The following is a 17,376-nucleotide window of genomic DNA, read 5'->3' as shown; positions in this document are numbered from 1 at the left end:
GATTCCCCTGGAGAAGGGATAGGGTACCCACTCCAGTATTCTTGGGCTGCCCCCGTGTCTCAGCTGGTAAAGAATCCACCTGCAATGAGGAGACCTGGGTTCAATCCCTGCTGCTAAGTCTGCTGCTAAGTTGCTTCAGTCGTGTCCGACTCTGTGCGACCCCATAGACGGCAGCCCACCAGGCTCCCCCATCCCTGGGATTCTCCAGGCAAGATCACTGCAGTGGGTTGCCATTTCCTACTCCAATGCATGAAAGTGAAGAGTGAAAGTGAAGTCGCTCAGTCGTGTCCGACTCTTCGTGACCCCATGGACTGCAGCCCACCAGGCTCCTCCATCCATGGGATTTTCCAGGCAAGAGTACTGGAGTGGGGTGCCATTGCTGGGAAAGGCTACCCACTCCAGTGTTCTGGCCTGGAGAATTCCATGGACTGTATAGTCCATGGGTTCACGAAGAATCAGACATGACTGAGCGACTTCACTCACTCACTCACTCATGATAGACTCAATGGACATGAGTTTGAGCAAACTCCAGGAGATGGTGAAGGACAGGGAGCCTGGCGTGCTGCAGTCCATGGGGTTGCGAAGAGTCGGGTACGACTGAGCGACTGAACAACAAAGCAAATGACTGTGAGCAGAAGCAGACAGCCAGGTTCAGATCAGGTTCTTCCTCTTACTTCTCAGAGGCCTTGGTGTGTCCGCTGAGCCTCCGTCTCCTCGTCTGTTAAATGGGATGACAACAGAACCTACCTCCCAGGCACAGGGCCGAGGCTCAGTAGGCACTGGCTGCTGCTTGCAGTCCTTGTCACCGTCTTCCTTCTCGTCGCTGGTTTTCTTTTCTCTTTTTTAAAAATTTGTTTATTTAGCTGTGTCGGGCCTTTGTCGTGGCACGTGGTATCTTCGATCTGTGTTGTGGCAGATGAGGTCTTTAGTTGCAGCTTGCGAACTCTTAGTTGAGGCATGTGGGATCTAGTTCCCTGACCAGGACCCAAAGCTGGGCCCCCAGCACTGGGAGCACAGAGTCTTAACCCCTGGACTGCAGGGAAGTGGCATCACAGGTTTTCAGATGATAAACCTGCAGCTCAGGGTGGAGGGCATCTGGGCTAAGGTCGCCCAGCGGCCCAGGGGTGGAAACAGCCCTGGAGCCCACGTGTGGCTGTGCTGGGAACCAGCTGGCCAGAGCGTCGTATCTGTGATTTTTGAGAGAGTAGAGAGATGGAGAGATAGTGAAACATTCGGGCACGCTGAGGCCAGCTGATGAGAGAAAGTCATCTGTGCCAGTTGGTTAGGCGGTGCGGCCTGAAAATCTCCTCTGGTATCTCGAGGCCTGGCTAGTCTCTGCGTCTCAGTTCCTTATCACACGTCCTATGGGGCTGAAACCCTTGGATTAAGGCCCGCCTGTCCTCCGGAATGTCCCAGCCTGTGTTGTGGTAAGGTGGGAGAGGAGAGTGAGAAATGGCGGGGAGGGGCTGGCAGATTCAGGCTCCTGACTGGCCTCTTCACATCTTTTCTCCATGTCCCCGTGAAGGCCAGCAGTTCTATTTTTTTTTTTTTAAGATTTCTTTCTTTCTTTTTCGACCATTTTTTTTTTTTGCACCATTTTTAAACTCTTTATTGAATTTGTTACAGTATTACTTCTGTTGTTTATGTTCTGGTTTGGCCAGGAGGCATGTGGAATCTTAGCTCCCTGACCAGGGATCGAACCCGTACCTGGAGGGTTCGATATCCTGGAAGGCTCAACTGCTGGACCGCCAGGGAAGTCCCCATGGTGTTCTTTATACCCATTTTACAGATGAGAAAGCTGGGGGCTGGGGAGGGGCAGTGTCTGTGCCCTCCTCTGTGATCTACCAGACTCTGCCTCTGACTCTCTCTCCTTCTTCTCTCTCTCGTTTTCTCTCCTCCAGCCACGCTGCCTCTGGGATGTTTCTGTTTTATACCCATTTTACAGATGAGAAAGCTGGGGCTGGGGAGGAGCAGTGTCTGTGACCTCCTCTGTGATCTACCAGACTCTGCCTCTGACTCGCTCTCCTCCTCTCTCTGGTTTTCTCTCTTCCAGCCACACTGCCTCTGGGATGTTTCCCTTTCACAGCCCACATGCTCCCACTCTGCCCCTTTGCAGTTGCTGTTCCTGCTGCCAGGCATGCTCTTTCCCCAGATTTGTGCAGGAGTCCCTCCTTGGCTTTGTCCACACTCTCTGTTCAGATGTCAACCCCCTCGGAGGGACCTTCCCTGTCCTCCCTTTCTGAAAGAACACCACCTTGCCCAAGACCTTGTAGCCCCTTCTGATGTGTCTTCATAATATTTGTCTAATCTTGTGTTACATACTTGATTTTTATTTTAAGCCCATCTTCTGTATTAGAATGTTATATCCACCAGGGGCTTCCCAGGTGACTCAGTGGGTAAAAAATCCTCCTGCAGTGCAGGAGACATAGGAGACACAAGTTTGATCCTTGGGTCGGGAAGATCCCCAGAGGAGGGCATGACAACCCATTCCAGTATTCTTGCCTGGAGAATCCCATGGACAGAGGAGCCTGGCGGGCTACAGTCCATAGGGTCACAAAGAGTCCGAAACGACTGAAGCGACTGAGTATGCACGCATGCAATATCCACCAGATGAAGAATTTTTCTAGTGTATTAACAGATGTGTCCCCCAGAACGCTGCCTGTTTTGGAGGAGCTGCTCAGGGGACGTTTATTGAATGTGTGAATGAAAGACTGAGGTTCCCTAGCTCCAGGTCCCAGTTTGTCCAGAGCAGAGCTGGGACTTGGCTCAGACCTGGGTGATCTAGAGGCCGTTTGGTGCCCTCTGGGTTGATGTCGCTCATCCCTGCCCTCTCCTCTAACCTAGGAACTGGCCAAGAGGACCCCCGGCAAGCACCCTGACCACCCCGCAGTCCAGAGCGCCCTGCAGGCCATGAAGACCGTCTGCTCCAACATCAATGAGACCAAGCGGCAGATGGAGAAGCTCGAGGCTTTGGAGCAGCTGCAGTCACACATTGAAGGCTGGGAGGTGTGTCTGGGGCAGAAGGAACCTTCTGGGCTGGAGACAGACCCAGGCTGGGGGGAGTGCACAGCTGTGGGTTCACACTGCCGTCTGGGCACCAGCTTTAGCCTGTGGCATATTTTGTTTGGCCTGCATGTTGCTTGCAAAAAAAAGTTTAATTATTTTTCAGGGAGGTCCACATAAAAGTATAGATTTCAAGTTTCTCTTAAAAAATTGGGAACCCTGGGCCCCCATTTTGCGTGGCATCAGCCTTCGGAGCCTCTAGTTTTTCTCCCTGCCCCACCCCCAATCACTCCCCTTCACGTTTCCTGACCTGCCTGCTGTCCTTTGAGCTTTCGATGCCAAGGTCAAGGGTAGTGTTTAAGGGTTCACTCCGGGACAGAATTCTGGCTTCAACACTCCTTTACGGTGGCTTTAGGCAAATGTCTTAACTTCTCTGAACCATGCTTTGTTTATCTATACCTGTACATAGTAGGTACTCAGTGAATGGTAGGTATGGCTGTTACTGGGCTTCCCTGGTGGCTCAGTGGTAAAGAATATGCCTGCAATGCAGAAGATGCAGGAGACATGGGTTCAGTCTCTGGGTGGGGACAATACCCTGGAGGAAGGCATGGCAACCCATTCCAGTATTCTTGCCTAGAGAGTCCCGTGGGCAGAGGAGCCTGGTGGGCTGCGGTCTGGGGGTCGTCAAGAGTCAGACAGGACGGAAAGCAACTTAGCACAAGCACATGGATGTTACTGTGGTCATGATTATTAGGGGATGAGATTCTTGATCTCTTCTGTTGTGGCTTCCTTAAGTTATTAGAGTCTTCCTGAAAATCTGTAGAAGGAAATGGGAGAATCTGAGTAAATAAAAAAGTTAATATCTGAGTAAGTACAGCTGGAATGGGAGATTGAGACTAAAGGGGAAAGTCTTGGACATAGATTTTTCTCGGAATCATCGGCCTTAGACCGTTTGGATTTTCTGGCACTTGCTTCGTTTGGGATTTCCACTTCATCTCCCTGTGTTTTGTGTGTGTGTGTGTGTTCTGTCGCTCAGTCGTATTTGACTCTTTGTGACCCCATGGACTGCAGCCTGCCAGGTTCCTCTGTCCATGGAATTTTTCAGTCAAGTATATTGGAGTGGGTTGCCATTGCCTCCTCCAGGGAACCTTCCCAACCCAGGGACTGAACCCACACCTCTTGTGTTTCCTGCATTAGCAGGCAGATTCTTTACCACTTGCGCCTCCTGGAACACTCTCCCTGTGTTGGGGAGCCCTAAATGAGACTGTTGGAGAAGGCAATGGCACCCCACTCCAGTACTTTTGCCTGGAAAATCCCGTGGACGGAGGAGTCTGGTGGGCTGCAGTCCATGGGGTCGCTGAGAGTTGGACACGACTGAGCGACTTCACTTTCACTTTTCACTTTCATGCATTGGAGAAGGAAATGGCAACCCACTCCAGTGTTCTTGCCTGGAGAATCCCAGGGACGGGGAAGTCTGGTGGGCTGCCGTCTCTGGGGTCCCACAGAGTCGGACACGACTGAAGCGACTTAGCAGCAGCAGCAGCAGCAAATGAGACTGTGTTGCTGGGAGGTCGAGGGTGTGGCTCCAGAGGGGAGAGGCCTGTGTTCAGGAAGGAGGTGGGTGGTTGTGCATTAGTGTTTATCATGTGCCCACTGTCCTTCCTGCCCAGCTGAGTCTGGAGAATAAATAATTGCATTTCTCAGAGTCCCTGAGATGGGATAGGGTCGGACAAGATCAGATCCAGCTGCGTGAGGTTTGGAAGGCAGGGCTGGGACAGAGGTCACCCTTCTGCTCTTGCAGCAAAGCACAGTCGTGGTTGCGTTGGCTCTCTGTGATCGCATTTGCAGAGCGCCCGGCTTCCAGCTTCTGGGTGTCAAGGGGAAGGGCTCTGTTGTGCTGTTGGTGGTGTCTGTCTGGCAGGACAGGGTGGCTTTGTAGCTGATAGTTAAGGCTACATCACCTGAGGCCTGGCAGCAGCAGCTTGGGCAGCATTTCCTGAGAGTACCAGCTTGGGCGGGCTTTCCCATTGGCTCGACAGTAAAGAATCGACCTGCAGTGTTGGAGACGCAGGTTTGTTCCCTGGGTTGGGATGATCCCCTGGAGGAGGGCGTGGCACCCCACTCCAGTGTTCTTAACTGGAGACTCCCATGGACAGAGAAGCCTGGCGGGCTATACAGTCAATGGGGTCGCTAAGAATCAGACACGACCGAAGCGACTGAGCATGCACACACCAACTCGGGCAGGCAGGGGTCTGATTGTCCCTTTCCCCAGTTAGGGCAGGGGCAGGGGCAGTGGCTCCCCTGGAGGGCCAGTTGGGCAGTGTTCTTGGTTTTCTGGCAGCTGTAATTCTAGGCTGCTCTAGCCCCTCCAAGAATTGAGTAAGGAAAGCCCTCATTTTTTTCTGCTTAAAATGCTTTGCTTGGTTTCTGTTCCTGCAACTGAAAATTGTGTCAGTTAGGGTGTTTCCTCTAAGGAATCTTGTTTCACCTTCATGATGCCAGAGCTCTGATTTGGTTTCTTGTGACCCTTTGTGGTTCCATGGTGGCGCAGCTCCAGGTATCATCTGACACAAATCAGGAGGAGATGGGACCCAGTTCTCCTCCCTAGTGGAGGAAAACCTTTCCCAGAAGCCCCAGAGGGACTTCCTTTCCCGTCTCATTGGCCAGAAATCAGTCACTTGGCTACTTTCACCAAATATGCTGACCTGAAGTGTATATACAGTGGACATGTTTAAGTATCTGTCTGTTTGGGCTTTGAGTTTCCTGGCAGCCAAGTTAAAAACAGCAGGACACATCAGCTACTTAGCATTCATTTGTCAAAAAAAAAAAAAGGAAGAAGCTGGGCAATTCTTTTGGGAGACAGAGTTCTCGACATCCAGCTAGAAAGAAAATTTTTCATGTGGGCCCCTGTGAGGAGAGCATTAAGCAAGCAGTTTGGCAGCCAGACCAGAAGTGATTTCCAGATGCCTTCTGGTAAATGCCTAGGGAAATAGGAACTAAGGGTCTCTGAGGCTCTTATGACCCTGAAAAATCTGCAGTTTGAGAATGGCGCTTATTTTGATCAGTGTTGCTGGGTGCAGTAGGAAATAAAGTGACCCAGAGTAAGAGCTGCTGGCAATTATTGAGCACATGTGACACATTACTCCAACACAGGAAGAGAGGGCTGTTGTTATCCCCATTTCAAGAGTAGAAAACTGAGGTGCAGGTTCTTGACTTTGGGTCCAGCCTTTTAACTTACAGATGATCCTGCCTTAAGCAAGTCTGGCTTATTCTCCTGGCCTCATTTCCCCCTACTTGTCTAATTTTGGGCTTCCCTTGTGGTTCAGTTGGTAAAGAATCTGCCCTCAATGCAGGAGACCCAGGTTCGATCCCTGGGTCAGAAAGATTCCTTGGAGAAAGAAATGGGAATCCACTCCTATAGTATTCTTGCCTAGAGAATTTCATGGACAGAGGAGCCTGGTGGACGGTAGTCCCTGGGGTCACAAAGAGTCAGACACGACTGAGCGACCACACTTTCACTTTTACTTGTCTCATTTCAGAAATAGTATCTCTAAAGCTGTCTCCTGGTATCATTTTGTCAATAAAGTGAAGCACAGAACACAGATGATTTTAGGAAAATGTGACATCGTTTTCTGTATAGTAGAAAGGTTTTCAAGTTTGATCCTCAGAGTGGACTTGGGAAAATAATATGTTCCAGCTAAAACAAATAATGTTTAACTATGAAGCTGCTTGCAGTAACTTCATGCCATCAGCAGTTAGCGCCTCAGGGGACTGGATGACTTAGGGCGGCATTCACAGTGAACAAAGGTGGTTGCCGGTCCTGATTTTTGATTCTCTTCTTGATACTTTCTAGTCTCTTTGACCTTTTGCCAATCTGATTAGATAGCTGTCCTCTCTCTCGCAGTATGGCTGGCAAGGGACTTGTTTCTGAAGGAGGTTGATCTTGTCTTGGCCACTCTCTTGCTGTGTGCTCAGGCTTGCATCATTAATTTGATCTCTGATCTGTGGTTTTTTTGGCCTGATCCTCTATAAGCCAATTGTCCTTTTTAGTTGTGGGACTGGTTTAGTTAAAACCAGATAAGGTAATCCATAAATCCATTTTATTGAACACCAGGAAATGGGAGTATGTCACAAGAGTGTGGAAGTAAGCGTATGGGCCCGCCCCCTCTGCTTGGAGGGGTGCCTTTGCCTCAGTTTCCTTATCTGATAAGTTTGGATAGAGGCAGGAGACCACATGGCTCACTTGAGGATTCGGGGATTAGATGAATGCAGAACAGTGTTTTGTTTTTTTTTTTTGGTTCAGAGTAAATACTCCATAAATGTCAGGAAGAGCCGTGGCTGCAAAGCAGGATTTCTTGTTTGATTTTTTTAGATGAGAAAGCATCATGCAACTTTGGCAGGGCTCGTACCAGTGTGGGCTGACCCTCCTGCAAAGGGATGCTCCACAGACTTCCGTGAGAAGCTCACGGTCGTAAAAAGACATGCATGGTCTTAATAAGAAAAAGAGAGAACATACCACTCTTACTGGCTCTGGATGCCCTGGCTTAAGAGACTGTCCACTGTTCACTCCCCCAAAGAGAGACAGCAGGAAAGAAACGTGAGGAAAACATGAAGTTAAAAAGAGGGGCCATAAATAGAAGTTCTTGTATGTTCTTCCCACCCGCTCTGGGATGCCTTGTGCTCTTGCCCCTCTGAAGACCCCTGCTGTAGGCAGACAGATGCATCAAAACACTTCAGGTCCCCGTCTAGGAGGGGCACAGGTGGCAGAGGGGAGAGGGTGGGGCAGTAGGGCCACCTGTCTGGGTTCAGGTCTCAGCCCACCCACTCACTAGCTGTATCATCGTGAAAGCCGTTTAGTCGTGTCCGACACTTTGCGACCCCATGGGCTATACAGTCCATGGAATTCTCCAGGCCACAATACTGGAGTGGGTAGCCTTTCCCTTCTCCAGGGGATCTTCCCGACCCAGGGATCGAACCCAGGTCTCCCACAACACAGGCAGATTCTTTACCATCTCATTCTTTCCCTGAGTCACCAGGGAAGCCCAAGAATACTGGAGTGGGTAGCCTATCCCTTCTCCAGGGGATCTTCCCAACCCAGGGATCGAACCCAGGTCTCCCGCAATGCGGGCAGATTCTTTACCAGCTGAGCCACCAGGGAAGCCCAAGAATACTGGAGTGGGTAGCCTATCCCTTCGCCAGGGGATCTTCCAGATCCAGGAATCGAACCAGGGTCTCCTGCTTTGCAGGCGGATTCTTTACCAGCTGAACTACCAGGCAAGCCTGGACTAGCTGTGTGACCTTGAACAAGTCACTTCGCTGTTCTGTGCCTTTGTTTCCTAAAGTGAAACTCCGTTTCTGTAAAGTGAGAGTTGTAAGGGTTAATGGAGTTCTGTGAGATACTTAGAACCGGAGTTGGCGGATGGTAAGCCGTGCACCTGTGTTAGCTTTCGCCCTCTTCTCTGCACAGCACTTCACTTCTGCTCTGTCTGAAGGAGGCCTGCAGCCCTGACCGGCGGACTCCGTGGTGTTCAGCCTCTTCGTGTGTATCTGGTCCTTAGCCCCACCCCTGACCTGGGTTCAAGGATTCCAGGGAGACTGTCAGCTGGGCTTCTTTCTTAGCAGAGCTGGGGTGGAAGAGGCCTCCCTCTGCAGCATCCTGGGCACTTCAGATGCAGTTTTCTGGGTGGCCCTTGGCTGAGGCCAGGGAGGCAACTTCCCAGGCTAGGTGTGCTTCTCTCTGCGGTCCCCTGGCCTTGGTCTAGGTCTGCATGGCCTCTGGGCTCTTGGTCCCTACAGCCGGGCCCGGTGGTAGGTTCCTATACAAGCAGCCTTCCACCCTGAAGGGCAATGGGCATGACAGCATTTTGGTTCCCTCCGTTTTGGTGTCAGCTGGTGCTCTGTATCTCACAAATCTGGGTATTCCCTTTACCCTGAGTATAGTTATTCTAAAATACTATACGTTGGACTACTTCCCTGGTGGCTCAGAGGGTTAAGAATCTGCCTGCAATGTGGGAGACCTGGGTTCAATTCCTGGGTTGAGAAGATCCCCTGGAGAAGGGCATGGCCACCCATTCCGGTATTCTTTCCTGGAGAATCCCATGGACAGATGCGCCTGGCAGGCTACAGTCCATGGGGTTGCAAAGAGTTGGACACGACTGAGAGACTAAGCACAGCACGTGCAAGCAGCCCAAATCCCCTTTGGAGCCTGGAAGGACTGGTAGGCCGGGCACGAGTGAGGTGGACAGAGGAGACAGAAGCACGGGGTCTCGAAGGAAGTGTCGCGCTGCCGTCTGCTCTGAGCTGCCCTGTGGGCCATGGATGGACTCTCATCACCGGGGAGTCGCGCTCTCCATTTGCGTGGATGCTGAGGCTCCAGGGGCTGCTTTTGCCCCCGTATCGTTGGAGCAGCAGGCACACTACCGTGCTGGGTTGCTGTGCTCTGGGTGTCACGTATCTGCCGGTGGCACACAAGCATCTAGGTGGTGATTTCTGTTAACGGGTATGTGTTTGTGTCCTGGGCTGCACAGCCCTTGGCTGCAAAGAAGTTGGTTTTCCAAGACCCAGAGGGGGCTCTCTGGCACCACTGGGTGAATGGATTTGTTGTTTCCAGCTGGCCCATGGGCACCAAGCAAACCCGCTTTGACAGCAACGGAGGGAATTGCAGAGGGCAGGTAGCAGACAGTCTCATTTCGGAGTTGCCAAAACCAGTTCCCCTTGCTGGGTCTCAGAAATAATTGAGATAGCAGGCCTCTCTGGGGTATGAACTTGTCGCTCCTGGGTATTGAGTGTCTGGGGAAGGAGATTCTGTGAAGAATCCCGGTTCTTTCCTCCCTCAGTTCATTTCCAGGCAGAGACAGCATCTTGTCTCTTGGTTTCTTGCTACTCTGTGATCTGCAGGTTTGTAATGAATTTCCCCTAAAATAAACACTTTCGTGCCATATCCCCTGGGCCTCAGTGTCAGAGGCCCCACCAATGGATGGGGCCTCCATCCTTATCTTGATGTATTTAAAGTACATCAAGCACTTAAAGTTGGAGGCTCTACAAAAGAGAGATTTTAATGGTTTAAGTGAGATAAAAATCTTGGGATTTCCCTGGCAGTCCAGTGGTTCGGGCACTGCACTTCCACTGCAGGGGCACAGGTTCGATCCCTGGTCAGGGAACTCAAATCCGGGTGCCGTGCACTGCAGCCAAAACAAGAACAGCAACAGAACAACCAGCCCAGCAGTTTATTTCTCAGTAGTGATGCAGGATGGGGGTGGGGCGGCCCTGCTCCATTCGGACCCTGGTCCCTTCCAACGCCGTCCTCTGCCGTCTGCTACAGCGGGTCCTGCCACTCTGGCCACCTTCCATCCTAGGCAAGAGGAGATAAGGGAGGAATGGGAGGGAGGTGGTTTTCTCTCAAGAAAAGGATGTAGAAGCGGGGCACACTGGCTAGAATATCATCACAGGACCATGCCTGGCATGAGGGATGCTGAGACGTGGAGTCTGTGGTTGGGCAGCCACGTGCAGCTGAAACCACCTTTCTCGGACGGAAGAGGAGCATGGGTCTGAGACTCCCCCCTCCCCAGGGGCCCATACCCTCCAAGGTCTCTTTCCCGCTTCCTCTCTCTTATCACTGTAAGATCTCTCTGCCCCAGGCCCTGGTCTGCTCAGAGCTCCAGATGGACCTGTGTGGTCCTTGGCTCCGCGTCCCCCTTCCAGCAGGGACCTCGCCCCGTCTGCATCCTCAGCCTCTTTATCTTCGCCGTCCTCCCGGGCTCCCCAGCGCCTTTCCTGATCACGCTGCTTGAGCCCCATGAGAGTTCAGTGCACGCCACACACACCCAGCATCTTGGTTATTTAGCACAGATGACCAGGTAGAATTCAGGAATGGTCCCCATCGCTTCTCACACCTGCAGCTAGAGGGGGTGCTCTCAGAATCCTTCCCCTGGTGGTGTTCACGTGGGGTTGGTCACTTGTTCTGCAAGCATTTGTTGAGCACCTACTGTGTGCCAGAGTGTGTGGGAGGTGCTAGAAGTACAGTGGCAAATGGTTGATAGATGCTTGATAATGCTTCCTGTCCTTAGGAAAGTGGCATTCTTTATATGTATATAATGAATTCTGCCAGCATTTAAAAAATATCTATGTATTTACTTGGCTGTTCTCAGTCTTGCGGCATGCAGGAGCTTTTGGTGTGGTATGCGAACTCTTCGTTGCGGCGTGTGGGATCTAGTTCCCCGACCAGGGCACGAACCTGGACCCCTTGCCTGAGGAGCTTGGTGTTTTAGCCACTGGACCACCAGAGAAGTCCCAGAGGTGGCATTCTCATGGAGGAAATAAAGTAACAAGTCAAGACACAAATAAATAAGGGGAGGAGGGGATTGGCAAAAAACCAACTAAACAAAACACAACAAAACCTATAACAAAACACTGCCTGGGCCGTGTGGGCTGAGTGAGTCCTTCCACCTCGCCAGGTCCCAGGTCCCCTCTCTGAGCGATGGTCGTCTCTGTATGCTCTCCTGCCAGCAGAGGGAAGCTGTCGATTGGGTGGTACTGTCGATTGGGTTTCTGTCTGCTCACCTCCAGTGGTGCATTGAGATTTTGGGGGTGTGAGGGAGGCAGGGGCAGGTCTGTCTCTGGAAACAAAGAGGGATATCCCCAAGGGCTGTCTCCTGGATTCACCAGCTCATGTACTGCACCCCTGCCCTGTTGCTCTCCTAGGGCTCCAACCTCACGGACATCTGCACCCAGCTCCTCCTGCAAGGGACTTTGTTAAAAATCTCTGCGGGCAACATCCAGGAGAGAGCTTTCTTCCTCTTCGACAACCTGCTTGTCTATTGCAAGCGGAAATCCAGGTGAGTGGCTGGAGGTGGGGCCAGGGCTGCCTGGGTGGGTCAGGAGGCTGGGATCCGGTTGCACTCTTGACAGTTTCTCCTGGGGCGCTGGGCCTCCCTTTTCTCCTCTGAGTTGAGGGATTTGTTCTCGATCAGCACTCTCCAGGAATATAGGTTATTTAAAATTTTCTAGTAGTCGCATTTAGAGAAGCAAAAAGAGGTAGGTGGAATAAATTTAGATAATATATTTTATTTACCCCAATATATCCCCAAATATTATCATTCTACCTAATCAGTTTAAAAAATTGAGTGAATAGGTATTTTGCATTCTTTTAAAAAATGTACGCTAAAGCTTCAAAATCTAGTGTGTCTGTTACGCTTACAGCTCGTCTCAGTTTGTGCCAGGGACCTTTAAGTGTTCAGCAGTCACCCGTGGCTTGTGGCTGCTGTAGTGGGCAGTGTAGGGCGAGGCGGTCATGGGAGTTTGGAGGTTTTTTTGTGGCACTCGCATCTTGTGATTCTAAGATCCAAAGATAGATGGTTCGAGGGGAGGGGGTCCTTCTCCTGTTACATTGTTTGAGGTAAAGATAGTGTCTTCGTCATCTCTGTGTCTTTCATTGGAGCGTCTTAAACTTTGCAGAGTGAATGGACGGGTGGATGAGTGGTAGACCGATGGGGATGGACGTTTGGTAGGATGTGTGGGCAAATGGGAGGAGGGATAGATGCCTAGGTGGAAGTTTGGGAGATTCATCGATATAGGTGAAGGGAGGCCTGGAGGCAGTGCTTGTGAATGCGTGTATGAACTGATTGGTGGACAGATGAGTGAGTAGATGAATGAGTGAGTGGTTGGAGTTTAGGAGCCTGTTGGATGGAGGGATAGATAGTTGGTTGGGGGAATCTATGTTTGGGTCGTTGGAGAATCAATATGAAGACATGATGGGCTGGCAGAGGTGTGTTTAGATGAAAGTCGAGTTGGGCCTTTATAAGTAAATGGGTAGATGGATGGATGGTTGGATGGTCATAAATTGGGAGGCTGGGTGGATGGTGGAGGTTTAGAGATTGGTGGATAGATGGTCTGTTGGATGGGTGTGTTGAAGAATGATTGGTTGGTAGTTGCCAGAGTGGCTGGTCCCTGGTGTGGAAGGTTGGGTGATTGGATGGCTGCGTTGATGGAGAGACGAATGAATGAGTGGACAGAGGGAAAGTTAGGAGACGGAGGGGTGGGGGCTTGAGTGGATGGTTGGATGGACGAGTGGGTGGGTAGGTTGGTGGGCCAGGAGAATCCCTGCCTTTCAGTTTTCTCGCTGAGGAGGTAGAGAACCATCACAACTGACCAGTGCAGCCCATTTTGAATGAAACTTCTTCCTGCTACGTTGCTATGGGACAAAATAGTGACTTGCCAGAGGCTTCTTTATTCTTTTATCTAGCAAAGGCTGGGGCTGAGGGGAGGTCCAGATCTGGGCCTTACTCTCGGCATCACCTCCGCTTTCCTTCTTGGTTCTGGGCTTCTCACTTACTGTCTCCCTGAGCCTCGTTTTCCTTGTCTGGTTCTGCTGGCCTTCTAAGGTTGTGGTGAGGAACCGTTCCACAGGATGAGTGAGGGGTGTTCAGTGTGGGCGTGGGGAAGCTTCTCATCGTCCTCCTTCAGCAGTCTGACCTCTCTGAGCCTCAGTTTTCTCTTCTGTAAAATGGGGTTGATTTAAAAAAAGTTACAATAGTGTTTGGTTAAGAGCCGAGTTCCTTATTATTTCTCTAACTCTGTGACTTTGCCTCTCGGGTTCAATTTCCTCATCTGTGGAATAGGTTGAATTATCCTGTACCCCACAGAGCCATTTTGAAGGACAAACCTGTTAAGTTTGCTTGGCGCATAGTAAGTTCCCAGAACGAGTAGCTGCTGTTACTGATTACCTCCACAGGTGACGAGTTCCTATTCAGTGTGATCCTGTGAGTGCAGCTTTAGCACACAGTAGGCACTTCGGCCACAGGCCCCTCCCTCTGCCCCCTTCCCTCCTTGTTCTGGGGCTTGCTCCTTCTGGTCAGAGGCCTCCATGTCCTTCCTCACCGTCTCTGCGTGGCTGGGCCATGTGTCTCTTTCTCACTGACGTTTTCTTCCCTCTCACTCCCTTGGTCTGTCTGTGACTCTCGTGTCCTCCTGTCCCTCCATCAACGCTGCCCTCTCCTCCCACCTTGCGCCCTGCCTGTCCTCACTGGGGCCCTCCTGAGAGTCCTCCTTCGGCAATGCCAAGGCCACGGCCAGCATCCACCCGTAGCCCTGCCCGCAGCACCTCCCCAGGCCGTCTGAGGCAGGCCCTTTTCCCAGAATCCGGGGGTTTAGAAAACAGCACGTCCCTTCAGGCCCCTGTGGGCCCCCAGCCTGGGCCGAGTTTACTCAGGCTTCAGCCACCCCCACGCGGGCTCTTCCTCCGCTGGAGCCAAAGCAGCTGATGCTGGTGGGGCTGGACCCCCAGGGGGCCTTCTGGGGCCGGCCCTGTGGCCACACGAGCTCTTGTAACTCCGTTTCCGGCCTCAGGCTTGCGAGTGAGCAGGGCCGGCTGGAGGCAGAGGGCACACGTCACCCGGGAGAAGCTGGCAGGCTGCCACCTTTCCTGCACTGGGTCAGGAGCCCGAGGACTGGGCTCTGAGAGGTCTCGGAGGGGTGGGGCCATCAGCGGTGGATGGAGCTCCCGGCCCGACCCTGATGTGGTCCCAGGAAACGCCCGACGCTGGTAGCTGTCTGCCTCTGGTTATGGCTTCACCAGGCACCACCAGTCCGGGTCATGGGTCAGGAGAGGTCTCTGACTCAAGAGTGCTTCTGGTCGGATTCAAAACTGGAGGCTGTTCAGGCCTTCCCTGGTGGTCCAGTGCTTAGGAATCTGCCTTTCAACGCAGGGGACGCAAGTTCCATCGCTGGTTGGGGAACTAAGATCCCCCATGAGGAGGGGCAACTAACCTCGTGTGCCTCAGCTGCTGAGCCCGCAAGTTGCAATGAAAGATTCCCCAAGATACAGCGAAGATCCTGCCTGCTGCAGCCAGGACCCAGGTGGCCAAAGAAATACGTATTAAAAAAAATAAAAATAGAGGCTTCTCGGGTGTCAGAAGTGGAAGGGAGAGTTTTAAAAACTCACCTCCCGGTTCTTCAGAAGAGGAAACTGGGCATAGAAGAGCCAAGTCTCCTGTGTCTCAATGTTCGTTTCAGATCATGGAGGCGTCAGCAGTGTGTAGTGTTTGAAAATGCAGAGACGCTGCCGCCTGCTCGCTGTGTCAACTCTTAATGCCTCTGTTTTTCTGTCTGTTTAGTGGGGGTGAGAGCACTCTCCATCTCATGAGGTTGTTTTTACAGATCAAGGTAAAACACATAAGGTGGCTGGAATGGCGCCTGGAACGGGGTGTGTAGAGTAGGAGAAATCTAAAACCGTGTCTCCCCTTGGTTTAGTCACACACAGCTCACACTTCACTTGGGTCTGAAACAAGATTCTTCATTTTATTTAGGCCGTACCACGCGGCATGTGGGATCTTAGTTACCGACCAGGGACCAAACCTGTGCCCTCTGTGCAGGGAGCGTGGAATCTTAACCATGGGGCCGCCAGGGGAGTTCCGAGACTCTTCCTTTTCATTGCAACGTCTGCTCCAGACCTTTTTCTCCTTGAGTCTTCTTCATTCCTAATAAAGGGCACCACCATTTACTCAGGCTCTGAGGCCAGAGTCTTAGCTGTCCTTCATTCTGACCTGCCTTACCCCCTCATCACCAGCAAGTGCTTTGCATTCTCTTATCGGACGTTGTCTAGAACCTCAATGTGATTCTGATAAAAATTGCAGGAGGGAGGTTGTGTGTCTGTGTACATAAATGATTTTTAAAGTTTACATGGCAACACAGACAAAGACAGCTAAGACAGTTTTGAAGGAGGACAAAGATAGAGGACTTTGACTCCTGACACCAAGGCTGCTGGAAAGCTGCTGTAATTAAGATAGTGTGGTTAAAATGGTGTAAAATCAGATTAATGGAGTGCAGTAGTGAGTCCAGAAACAGACCTACATGAAAGCAGTCATTTAAATTTCAACAAAAGTACCAGTGTGGTTCTGTATATGGTGCTGGATCAGTTTGATAACCAGCGGGAAAAAGATGAGTCTTGACCCTTCATACAATATACAAAAGTCAACTTCAGATGGATCATTGATTTAAATGTGAGCAATAAAACAATAAAGCTTCTAGAAGAAGGCATAGGAGTCTGTCTTCATGACCTGGGGGGTAAGCAAAGATTTTTAAATTGTACAGAAAGTATAATTATAAAGGAAAAATATGTTTTTCAGACTACATTAAAATTAAGAACTTTTGTTCCTCGAAAGACAACAAGAAGGGAATAAAAAGCCAGGCCACAGAGGAGGAGAAGATCTTTGCTATCACTTTGCAAAGGACTCGTATCCATAATATGTAGACCAACTTTGGCCTTCTGCCTATTTTTATAAATAAAGTTTTATTGGCAAATGGCCATGCCCATTCATTTTTGTGTTGTCTCTGGATGCACTCATGCCTCAAGGGCTGAGTTCAGTAGTTGTAACAGAGACCATATGGCCCACCCAGCTGAAAATATTTACACGCTGGTTCCTTTTCAGAAGAAAATCTGCTGAGCCCTGTTATAAAGCATTGAGAAAAAGACAGCCCAACAGAAAAATGGTCAAGGGACAGTCATTTCACAAATGGAAGATACCAGATGGCTAATAAACATGAAAAAGTGCGCAGCCTCATTACTCACCAGGGAAATACAGATGACATCTTTATTAGAGACACTCCTCTCGGCCACCAAAATGGCCAGAATGAGAAATTCAGTACCAGTTATGGAGACTGTGGAGCAACTGGAGTGTCTGTACGCCGCTGGGGGTGGGATAATTGTTATGGCTTGGCAGCGTCTACCAAAGCGAGTTGTGTGCATTCCTTATAACTGAGCAATTCAACTCCTAGGTAGATAAACCCGAAGAAAGGCACATGTATGTTCTTCTTAAGACACACATGCCAGAACATAAGGCACAACACGAGACTGAAGCCAACCCAAGTGTCCGTCACCATCACCCTGTGTGATTCCATGAATGTGAAGTTCTGAAACAGGAAAGTGACTCCAAGAGGTTAGACATCAGGATAGTGGTTAATCTTGCAGGGGGTAGGAGCCAGAAGGGGGGATGATGGAGAGCTTTGGGGGTGCCTCCTGCCCTCCCATAGTGGAAGATGTAGTCTCAGAGACTACGTCTTGATGCAGCCCTAGCACCTAGAATAGTGCCCGGTAGGTATTCTCTCGATCACCTGTTGAATGCATGGGTGGGTGACTCCCCCAGTCCCACCTTGGTAGCCTTCCTAGAGGAAGTGCTGGTCAGATGGTTTGTCAAGTGACTAAGTGGGTGTGTGAGAGTCCCCCTGAGCGAGTGACTCAGCGGTGGGTAGGTAGATGCAGATTTCTCCATGTAGAAATGGAGGTCCTCTCCATTCTGGTTTTCTTTCAGGCAGTTCCTGTTGTTAGACACCCTGACAGCCTCTACCCATTTTCTAGCCTTAGAAGAGTGGGGTTTCTAT

General features: G+C 50.8%; 1 protein-coding gene across 1 annotated transcript in view; it reads left to right on the top strand.

Moving 5' to 3' along the window:
• PREX1 (phosphatidylinositol-3,4,5-trisphosphate-dependent Rac exchange factor 1) overlaps nucleotides 1–17,376 on the top strand; it is a 118,171-nt gene that overhangs the window by 46,097 nt on the left and 54,698 nt on the right. Inside the window, exons 6-7 of the mRNA XM_010835119.1 lie at nucleotides 2,845–3,006; nucleotides 11,704–11,837. Of these exons, the coding sequence (XP_010833421.1) occupies nucleotides 2,845–3,006; nucleotides 11,704–11,837 (296 nt within the window). The remainder of the gene's footprint in view (nucleotides 1–2,844; nucleotides 3,007–11,703; nucleotides 11,838–17,376) is intronic.

This window comes from Bison bison, unplaced genomic scaffold (genome assembly GCF_000754665.1).
Source record: "Bison bison bison isolate TAMUID 2011002044 unplaced genomic scaffold, Bison_UMD1.0 scf7180017864038, whole genome shotgun sequence".
NCBI lineage: Eukaryota > Metazoa > Chordata > Mammalia > Artiodactyla > Bovidae > Bison > Bison bison.
Note: the sequence above shows the minus strand (reverse complement) of the source record. Positions and strands in the feature narration are given on the sequence as shown.